Below are 11,031 nucleotides of genomic sequence, written 5' to 3' on the forward strand. Positions count from 1 at the left end.
AAATGTCTCACTCTCTCTTCCCCGACCTCGTAACCAACCAGAGCTCAGTAAATGCTGGTCAGCTAGCAGGAGGATAACCGTCCCACATTAAAAATGGAGTGGCTCAGGAAGACTTACACCCAGCCGATCCAGCTGCTGTAGAAACTGGTTCTTTACCACCGGATCCTCTTTGTGCACGGTCAGCGTCCCCTTCCTGCATTGAATGAAAAGGTAAAGAGATGTCATTGATTGGGCAATTGTCAGTTTCAACCCCTCTCTCGTACAGGCTCCGCTCTGTCCCTGGACTGGGAGAGTTACCCAGGGTCCGGGTGTTACAGTTAACCCTCTGTCCCGGGATTGGGAGTTACCCAGGGTCCGGGTGTTACAGTTAACTCTCAGTCCCGGGATTGGGAGTTACCCAGGGTCCGGGTGTGACAGTTAACTCTCAGTCCCGGGATTGGGAGTTACCCAGGGTCCGGGTGTTACAGTTAACTCTCTGTCCCGGGATCGGGAGATACCCAGGGTCCGGGTGTTACAGTTAACCCTCTGTCCCGGGATTGGGAGTTACCCAGGGTCCGGGTGTTACAGTTAACTCTCTGTCCCGGGATTGGGAGATACCCAGGGTCCGGGTGTTACAGTTAACCCTCTGTCCCGGGATTGGGAGTTACCCAGGGTCCGGGTGTTACAGTTAACTCTCAGTCCCGGGATTGGGAGTTACCCAGGGTCCGGGTGTGACAGTTAACTCTGTGTCCCGGGATTGGGAGTTACCCAGGGTCCGGGTGTTACAGTTAACTCTGTGTCCCGGGATTGGGAGTTACCCAGGGTCCGGGTGTTACAGTTAACTCTCTGACCCGGGATTGGGAGTTACCCAGGGTCCGGGTGTTACAGTTAACTCTCAGTCCCGGGATTGGGAGTTACCCAGGGTCCGGGTGTTACAGTTAACTCTGTGTCCCGGGATTGGGAGTTACCCAGGGTCCGGGTGTTACAGTTAACTCTCTGTCCCGGGATTGGGAGTTACCCAGGGTCCGGGTGTTACAGTTAACTCTCAGTCCCGGGATTGGGAGTTACCCAGGGTCCGGGTGTTACAGTTAACTCTCTGTCCCGGGATTGGGAGTTACCCAGGGTCCGGGTGTTACAGTTAACTCTCTGTCCCGGGATTGGGAGTTACCCAGGGTCCGGGTGTTACAGTTAACTCTCAGTCCCGGGATTGGGAGTTACCCAGGGTCCGGGTGTTACAGTTAACTCTGTGTCCCGGGATTGGGAGTTACCCAGGGTCCGGGTGTTACAGTTAACTCTGTGTCCCGGGATTGGGAGTTACCCAGGGTCCGGGTGTTACAGTTAACTCTCTGTCCCGGGATTGGGAGTTACCCAGGGTCCGGGTGTTACAGTTAACTCTCTGTCCCGGGATTGGGAGTTACCCAGGGTCCGGGTGTTACAGTTAACTCTCTGTCCCGGGATTGGGAGATACCCAGGGTCCGGGTGTTACAGTTAACTCTGTGTCCCGGGATTGGGAGTTACCCAGGGTCCGGGTGTTACAGTTAACTCTCTGTCCCGGGATTGGGAGTTACCCAGGGTCCGGGTGTTACAGTTAACTCTCAGTCCCGGGATTGGGAGTTACCCAGGGTCCGGGTGTTACAGTTAACTCTGTGTCCCGGGATTGGGAGTTACCCAGGGTCCGGGTGTTACAGTTAACTCTGTGTCCCGGGATTGGGAGTTACCCAGGGTCCGGGTGTTACAGTTAACTCTCTGTCCCTGGATGGGGAGATACCCAGGGTCCGGGTGCTACAGTTAACTCTGTGTCCCGGGATTGGGAGTTACCCAGGGTCCGGGTGTTACAGTTAACTCTGTGTCCCGGGATTGGGAGTTACCCAGGGTCCGGGTGTTACAGTTAACTCTCTGTCCCTGGATGGGGAGATACCCAGGGTCCGGGTGCTACAGTTAACTCTGTGTCCCGGGATTGGGAGTTACCCAGGGTCCGGGTGTTACAGTTAACTCTCTGTCCCTGGATGGGGAGATACCCAGGGTCCGGGTGCTACAGTTAACTCTGTGTCCCGGGATTGGGAGTTACCCAGGGTCCGGGTGTTACAGTTAACTCTCTGTCCCGGGATTGGGAGTTACCCAGGGTCCGGGTGTTACAGTTAACTCTCTGTCCCTGGATGGGGAGATACCCAGGGTCCGGGTGTTACAGTTAACTCTCTGTCCCGGGATTGGGAGTTACCCAGGGTCCGGGTGTTACAGTTAACTCTGTGTCCCGGGATTGGGAGTTACCCAGGGTCCGGGTGTTACAGTTAACTCTCTGTCCCGGGATTGGGAGTTACCCAGGGTCCGGGTGTTACAGTTAACTCTCAGTCCCGGGATTGGGAGTTACCCAGGGTCCGGGTGTTACAGTTAACTCTCTGTCCCGGGATTGGGAGTTACCCAGGGTCCGGGTGTTACAGTTAACTCTCTGTCCCGGGATTGGGAGTTACCCAGGGTCCGGGTGTTACAGTTAACTCTCAGTCCCGGGATTGGGAGTTACCCAGGGTCCGGGTGTTACAGTTAACTCTGTGTCCCGGGATTGGGAGTTACCCAGGGTCCGGGTGTTACAGTTAACTCTGTGTCCCGGGATTGGGAGTTACCCAGGGTCCGGGTGTTACAGTTAACTCTCTGTCCCGGGATTGGGAGTTACCCAGGGTCCGGGTGTTACAGTTAACTCTCTGTCCCGGGATTGGGAGTTACCCAGGGTCCGGGTGTTACAGTTAACTCTCTGTCCCGGGATTGGGAGATACCCAGGGTCCGGGTGTTACAGTTAACTCTGTGTCCCGGGATTGGGAGTTACCCAGGGTCCGGGTGTGACAGTTAACTCTCTGTCCCGGGATTGGGAGTTACCCAGGGTCCGGGTGTTACAGTTAACTCTGTGTCCCGGGATTGGGAGTTACCCAGGGTCCGGGTGTTACAGTTAACTCTGTGTCCCGGGATTGGGAGTTACCCAGGGTCCGGGTGTTACAGTTAACTCTGTGTCCCGGGATTGGGAGTTACCCAGGGTCCGGGTGTTACAGTTAACTCTCTGTCCCTGGATGGGGAGATACCCAGGGTCCGGGTGCTACAGTTAACTCTGTGTCCCGGGATTGGGAGTTACCCAGGGTCCGGGTGTTACAGTTAACTCTCTGTCCCGGGATTGGGAGTTACCCAGGGTCCGGGTGTTACAGTTAACTCTCTGTCCCTGGATGGGGAGATACCCAGGGTCCGGGTGCTACAGTTAACTCTGTGTCCCGGGATTGGGAGTTACCCAGGGTCCGGGTGTTACAGTTAACTCTCTGTCCCTGGATGGGGAGATACCCAGGGTCCGGGTGCTACAGTTAACTCTGTGTCCCGGGATTGGGAGTTACCCAGGGTCCGGGTGTTACAGTTAACTCTCTGTCCCGGGATTGGGAGTTACCCAGGGTCCGGGTGTTACAGTTAACTCTCTGTCCCTGGATGGGGAGATACCCAGGGTCCGGGTGTTACAGTTAACTCTCTGTCCCGGGATTGGGAGTTACCCAGGGTCCGGGTGTTACAGTTAACTCTCTGTCCCTGGATGGGGAGATACCCAGGGTCCGGGTGCTACAGTTAACTCTGTGTCCCGGGATTGGGAGTTACCCAGGGTCCGGGTGTTACAGTTAACTCTCTGTCCCGGGATTGGGAGTTACCCAGGGTCCGGTGTTACAGTTAACTCTCTGTCCCTGGATGGGGAGATACCCAGGGTCCGGGTGCTACAGTTAACTCTGTGTCCCGGGATTGGGAGTTACCCAGGGTCCGGGTGCTACAGTTAACTCTCTGTCCCGGGATTGGGAGTTACCCAGGGTCCGGGTGTTACAGTTAACTCTCTGTCCCTGGATGGGGAGATACCCAGGGTCCGGGTGCTACAGTTAACTCTGTGTCCCGGGATTGGGAGTTACCCAGGGTCCGGGTGTTACAGTTAACTCTCTGTCCCGGGATTGGGAGTTACCCAGGGTCCGGTGTTACAGTTAACTCTCTGTCCCTGGATGGGGAGATACCCAGGGTCCGGGTGCTACAGTTAACTCTGTGTCCCGGGATTGGGAGTTACCCAGGGTCCGGGTGCTACAGTTAACTCTGTGTCCCGGGATTGGGAGTTACCCAGGGTCCGGGTGTTACAGTTAACTCTCTGTCCCGGGATTGGGAGTTACCCAGGGTCCGGGTGTTACAGTTAACTCTCTGTCCCTGGATGGGGAGATACCCAGGGTCCGGGTGCTACAGTTAACTCTGTGTCCCGGGATTGGGAGTTACCCAGGGTCCGGGTGTTACAGTTAACTCTCTGTCCCGGGATTGGGAGTTACCCAGGGTCCGGTGTTACAGTTAACCCTCTGTCCCTGGATGGGGGCTCCCCTACTAATCAATGGGCAGACCTCAAGCTGGAACGTGTGTGGGGGACTGGTCAACCACGCCAAATAGTGTTGAGGTTCACACTTAAAGAATGGCCACTCGACAGGGGAGTTTCTCATGCACAGGGACAAATGAAGCCTTCTGGGGAGGAGGGCTGTGGCAACAATACTTAGTGCCGTCTAGAAGAGTGAGGGGGGTTCAATCCTTACCATGTCAATGCTGGTCCCGCCTGACTGACACCATACAGGGCTCCCTCCTGCTTTAGACTGCTCAAACTCCCTGCAAGGCACAAAAAAAGGGCCAACGCGTTACTGCAGGAGGACTGGCGAGACTGACCAACCCAGCCTCCACTCCTGACCGTGCTGTGAATGGAGGTCTTCTACCGCATATATACTGGATATACGGTAGAAGACCTCCATTCACAGCACGGTCACAACAGACAGAAGAGGAAAATGGGAGCCACGGTTTAGATTACACAATCTCTGTATCCCTCGGAACATCGCAATAGGCCATTTGGCCCCTCGAACGATTCTTCGCGGTCGTGGGCGATCTACGAACTAACTCCCCATAACCACCTTCGTCCCGTAGCCCTCCATAACTTTGGAGGACCAAAGAAGTTATCAATCTCAGATTGAAAGTGAACAATTGTTCGAGCATCAATGAGGTGCTTGCGGAAGAGAGTTCCAGACTGTGTGTGCGTGCGCAGAAATGTTTGACCGCTTCCCTAGCGCCGGACTCCCCAACACCAGCTTTAACGTCGCCCACTCCCCTCAGTTTCTTGAAGACGTTGATCAAGCCGGCCCTTCGTAACCTTCCGAAATGCAGGGACCACCACCCCGGTTGGCCCAATCTTCCCCTTGCGACTTAACCCGTTGGGAGATTAGGTATCATCCTGGTAAATCTACGCTGCACTCCCTCGAAGGGCAACGTATTATCACTCAGGTGTGGAGCCCAGAGCTGTTCAGGGTTACTCCTGTACTGGGCTCATCAGAGCTTTCATAGAATTTACAGTGCAGGAGGCCATTCGGCCCATCCAGTCTGCACCGGCTCTTGGAAAGAGCCCCCTACCCAAGGTCCACACCTCCACCCTATCCCCATAACCCAGTAACCCCCACCCAACACTAAGGGCAATTTTGGACACTAAGGGCAATTGATCACGGCCAATCCACCTAACCTGCATATCTTTGGACTGTGGGAGGAAACCGGGGCACCCGGAGGAAACCCACGCACACACGGGGAGGATGTGCAGACTCCGCACAGACAGCGACCCAGCCCGGAATCGAACCTGGGACCCTGGAGCTGTGAAGCAATTGTGCTATCCACAAGGCTACCGTGCTGCCCTTTGCAGAGCTGAAGCATGATTTGTAATGTTTCCCCCACCCCCCCCACCTCCGTGAACTGCTTCTCAGCCAGATTTCCGGCCCGGGTCAATAATTCACCTTCAATTTACCACACGCGTTTCAACTTGGGCAACGTGTCTCTCGTTGCACATGTTCCCCAGGCCCCCCATCCTGGAGGCGCTCGCCTGCCCACTCCTTCAGTCACCTTCTCAAATCGGCTGTGATCCCGACTTTCCCAAAACCCATTCCCGGCTGAATACGTACACGGTTTTGAGCCCCGTTACCCTTCATCGTACACCAGTCATTTCCTGATAATGGTGGGAGGCCAAGTGGTCCATAATTCCCTGGCTTTCTCTCGCTCACATTTCTTGAACAGCAGACATGCTCAATTTATCTAATTGAGAGAGAGATTCGGACGATTGTCCCACCTTTGAGGTCCATGAGGATGAGACGTGGGGTGTAGGTGGCCTGACCCCGCAACGTGAGCCCTTCACGGAACAAAACGTTGTTGCCGATGTCAGAGTAAGGCTCGCTCGATTCCCCATCGTAACACAACGCAGCATCCTTGAAAGGAGACACAAGCGGCCAGAACTGTTTATTTCCATCACTTTATTATACGGCACCTTCAGCATTTCCCAATTCACTTAAGAGGAGAATCCCTACACTGCAGCAAGCCATTCGGCCCATTGAGTCTGCACCGGCCCTCGGAAAGAGCACCCTATTTAAGCCTCCACCTCCACCCTATCTCCGGAACCCATTAACCCCACCTAACCTTTTTGGACACTAACCCGGGTCCCTGGCACTGTGAGACAGCAGTGCTAACCCGGGTCCCTGGCACTGTGAGACAGCAGTGCTAACCCGGGTCACTGGCACTGTGAGACAGCAGTGTTAACCCGGGTCACTGGTACTGTGAGACAGCAGTGTTAACCCGGGTCCCTGGCACTGTGAGACAGCAGTGTTAACCCGGGTCACTGGCACTGTGAGACAGCAGTGTTAACCCGGGTCACTGGCACTGTTAGACAGCAGTGTTAACCCGAGTCTCTGGCACTGTGAGACAGCAGAGTTAACCCGGGTCACTGGCGCTGTGAGACAGCAGTGTTAACCCGGGTCCCTGGCACTGTGAGACAGCAGTGTTAACCCGGGTCCCTGGCACTGTGAGACAGCAGTGTTAACCCGGGTCACTGGCACTGTGAGACAGCAGTGTTAACCCGGGTCACTGGTACTGTGAGACAGCAGTGTTAACCCGGGTCCCTGGCACTGTGAGACAGCAGTGTTAACCCGGGTCACTGGCACTGTGAGACAGCAGTGTTAACCCGGGTCACTGGCACTGTTAGACAGCAGTGTTAACCCGAGTCTCTGGCACTGTGAGACAGCAGAGTTAACCCGGGTCACTGGCGCTGTGAGACAGCAGTGTTAACCCGGGTCCCTGGCACTGTGAGACAGCAGTGTTAACCCGGGTCCCTGGCACTGTGAGACAGCAGTGTTAACCCGGGTCACTGGCACTGTGAGACAGCAGTGTTAACCCGGGTCCCTGGCACTGTGAGACAGCAGTGTTAACCCGGGTCACTGGCACTGTGAGACAGCAGTGTTAACCCGGGTCCCTGGCACTGTGAGACAACAGTGTTAACCCGGGTCCCTGGGACTGTGAGACAGCAGTGTTAACCCGGGTCACTGGTACTGTGAGACAGCAGTGTTAACCCGGGTCCCAGGCACTGTGAGACAGCAGTGTTAACCCGGGTCACTGGCACTGTGAGACAGCAGTGTTAACCCGGGTCACTGGCACTGTGAGACAACAGTGTTAACCCGGTCCCTGGCACTGTGAGACAGCAGTGCTAACCCGGGTCCCTGGTACTGTGAGACAGCAGTGCTAACCCGGGTCCCTGGCACTGTGAGACAACAGTGTTAACCCGGGTCCCTGGGACTGTGAGACAGCAGTGTTAACCCGGGTCACTGGTACTGTGAGACAGCAGTGTTAACCCGGGTCCCTGGCACTGTGAGACAGCAGTGTTAACCCGGGTCACTGGCACTGTGAGACAGCAGTGTTAACCCGGGTCACTGGCACTGTGAGGCAGCAGTGTTAACCCGGGTCCCTGGCACTGTAAAGCAGCAGTGTTAACCCGGGTCACTGGTACTGTGAGACAGCAGTGTTAACCCGGGTCCCTGGCACTGTGAGATAGCAGTGTTAACCCGGGTCCTTGTCACTGTGAAGCAGCAGTGTTAACCCGGTCCCTGGCACTGTGAGACAGCAGTGTTAACCCGGGTCCCTGGTACTGTGAGACAGCTGTGTTTACCTGGTCCCTGGCACTGTGAGACAGCAGTGCTAACCCGGGTCCCTGGTGCTGTGAGACAGCAGTGTTAACCCGGGTCCCTGGCAATGTGAGACAGCAGGGTTAACCCGGGTCCCTGGCAATGTGAGACAGCAGTGTTAACCCCGATCCCTGGCACTGTGGGACCGCAGCGTTAACCCTGTTCCCTGGCACTGTGGGACCGCAGCGTTAACCCTGTTCCCTGGCACTGTGGGACAGCAGTGTTAACCCGGGTCCCTGGTGCAACGAGGCAGCAGTGTTAACCCGGGTCCCTGGTGCAGTGAGGCTCACTCACGCGCTCCCTCCCCCTCCTCACTCACTCCCTCCCCCCTCCTCCTTCCCACTCCCTCCTCCTCCCTCACTCACTCCCTCCCCCACCTCACTCACTCCCTCCCCCCTCCTCCTTCCCACTCCCTCCTCCCCCACTTTCCCCCTCCCTCCCCCCTCCCTCCCCCCCTTCCCCCTTTCCCCTCCCTCCCCCCCTCCCTCCCCTCCCTCCCTCCCCTCCCCCCCTCCCTCCCCCCCCTCCCTTCCCCCCCTTCCCCTCCCCCCCCTTCTCTCCCCCCCTCCCCTTCCCTTTCCCCCCCTCCCCTTCCCTTTCCCCCCTCCCCTCCCCCCCTTCTCTCCCCCCCCCTCCCCTTCCCCCTCTTTCCCCTCCCCTTTCCCCCCCTCCCCTTTCCCCCCCCCTCCCCTTTCCCCCCCCCTCCCCTTTCCCCCCCCCTCCCCTTTCCCCCCCCTCCCCTTCCCCCTCTTTCCCCCTCCCCTTTCCCCCCCTTCCCCCTCCCTCTCTCCCACCCCTTCCCCTCCCTCCATTCCCCCCCTCCTCCCCCCCCATTCCCCCCCTCCTCCCCCCCCCATTCCCCCCTCCTCCCCCCCCTCCTCCCCCCCCCATTCCCCCCCTCCTCCCCCCCCATTCCCCCCCTCCTCCCCCCCATTTCCCCCCCTCCTCCCCCCCATTCCCCCCCTCCTCCCCCCCCATTTCCCCTCCTCCCCCCCCCCCATTCCCCCCCCATATTCCCCCCTCCTCCCCCCCATTCCCCCCCTCCTCCCCCCCCCATTCCCCCCCCTCCTCCCCCCCCATTCCCCCCCCTCCTCCCCCCCATTCCCCCCCCTCCTCCCCCCCCCATTCCCCCCCCCCCATTCCCCCCCATTCCCCCCCCTCCTCCCCCCCCATTCCCCCCTCCTCCCCCCCCATTCCCCCCTCCTCCCCCCCCCCATTCCCCCCTCCATTCCCCCCCTCCCCCCCCCAGTTCCCCCCTCCCCCCCCATTGCCCCCCCTCCCCCCCATTCCCCCCCTCCCCCCCCATTCCCCCCTCCCCCCCCATTCCCCCCTCCTCCCCCCCATTCCCCCCTCCTCCCCCCCCTCCTCCCCCCATTTCCCCCCCTCCTCCCCCCCATTCCCCCCCTCCTCCCCCCCATTTCCCCCCCTCCTCCCCCCCCATTCCCCCCCTCCTCCCCCCCATTCCCCCCCTCCTCCCCCCCATTCCCCCCTCCTCCCCCCCATTTCCCCCCCTCCTCCCCCCCCATTCCCCCCCTCCTCCCCCCCCATTCCCCCCTCCTCCCCCCCATTCCCCCTCCTCCCCCCCCATTCCCCCCCTCCTCCCCCCCCATTCCCCCCTCCCCCCCCATCCTCCCCCCCCCATTCCCCCCCTCCTCCCCCCCCATTCCCCCCCTCCTCCCCCCCCATTCCCCCCCTCCTCCCCCCCCCCATTCCCCCCTCCTCCCCCCCCCATTCCCCCCCTCCCCCCCCATTCCCCCCTCCTCCCCCCCCATTCCCCCCCTCCTCCCCCCCCATTCCCCCCCTCCTCCCCCCCATTCCCCCCCTCCTCCCCCCCCCCATTCCCCCCCTCCTCCCCCCCCCATTCCCCCCCTCCTCCCCCCCCCATTCCCCCCCTCCTCCCCCCCCCCATTCCCCCCCTCCTCCCCCCCCCATTCCCCCCTCCTCCCCCCCCCATTCCCCCCCTCCTCCCCCCCCCCATCCTCCCCCCCCCATTCCCCCCCATCCTGCCCCCCCCATTCCCCCCCTCCCCCCCCCCATTCCCCCCCTCCCCCCCCCCATTCCCCCCCTCCCCCCCCCCATTCCCCCCCTCCTCCCCCCCCCCATTCCCCCCCATCCTCCCCCCCCCATTCCCCCCCATCCTGCCCCCCCCATTCCCCCCCTCCTCCCCCCCCATTCCCCCCATCCTCCCCCCCCCCATTCCCCCCCATCCTCCCCCCCTCCTCCCCCCCCATTCCCCCCCTCCTCCCCCCCCATTCCCCCCCTCCTCCCCCCCCCATTCCCCCCCTCCTCCCCCCCCCATTCCCCCCCTCCTCCCCCCCCCATTCCCCCCCTCCTCCCCCCCCATTCCCCCCCTCCTCCCCCCCATTCCCCCCTCCTCCCCCCCCCATTCCCCCCCATCTCCCCCCCTCCTCCCCCCCCATTCCCCCCCTCCTCCCCCCCCATTCCCCCCTCCTCCCCCCCCCATTCCCCCCCATCTCCCCCCTCCTCCCCCCCATTCCCCCCCTCCTCCCCCCCATCCTCCCCCCCATCCTCCCCCATCCTCCCCCCCCATTCCCCCCCATCCTCCCCCCCCCATCCTCCCCCCCCATTTCCCCCATCTCCCCCCCCATCCCCCCTCTCCCCCCCCCATTTCCCCCCATCCCCCTCTCCCCCCCCATCCCCCCTCTCCCCCCCCTCCCCCCCCCATTTCCCCCCATCCCCCCTCCCATCCCCCCTCTCCCCCCCCCCCATCCCCCCTCTCCCCCCCCCATCCCCCCCCTCCAATTCCCCCCCCCTCATTCCCCCCCTCTCCCCCCCTCCCCCCCCATTCCCCCCCCTCCCCCCCCCCATTCCCCCCTCCTCCCCCCCCATTCCCCCCTCCCCCCCCATTCCCCCCCTCCCCCCCCCATTCCCCCCCTCCTCCTCCCCCCCCATTCCCCCCCTCCTCCCCCCCCATTCCCCCCTCCTCCCCCCCCATTCCCCCCCTCCCCCCCCATTCCCCCCCTCCCCCCTCCTCCTCCCCATTCCCCCCCTCCTCCCCCCCATTCCCCCCCTCCCCCCTCCT

At 60.9% G+C, this 11,031-nt stretch overlaps 1 protein-coding gene across 1 annotated transcript in view; it reads right to left on the reverse strand.

The window, feature by feature from the left end:
• Positions 1–6,270, reverse strand: part of msto1 (misato mitochondrial distribution and morphology regulator 1) — a 41,134-nt gene extending 34,864 nt beyond the window's left edge. Inside the window, exons 1-3 of the mRNA XM_072490625.1 lie at positions 6,110–6,270; positions 4,551–4,620; positions 118–193 (exon numbers count right to left, since the gene is read on the reverse strand). Of these exons, the coding sequence (XP_072346726.1) occupies positions 118–193; positions 4,551–4,620; positions 6,110–6,122 (159 nt within the window). The 5' untranslated portion in view covers positions 6,123–6,270. The remainder of the gene's footprint in view (positions 1–117; positions 194–4,550; positions 4,621–6,109) is intronic.
• Positions 6,271–11,031: the final 4,761 nt, after the last annotated feature.

The sequence above is a fragment of the Scyliorhinus torazame genome, chromosome 26, assembly GCF_047496885.1.
Source record: "Scyliorhinus torazame isolate Kashiwa2021f chromosome 26, sScyTor2.1, whole genome shotgun sequence".
Taxonomy (NCBI): Eukaryota; Metazoa; Chordata; class Chondrichthyes; order Carcharhiniformes; family Scyliorhinidae; genus Scyliorhinus; species Scyliorhinus torazame.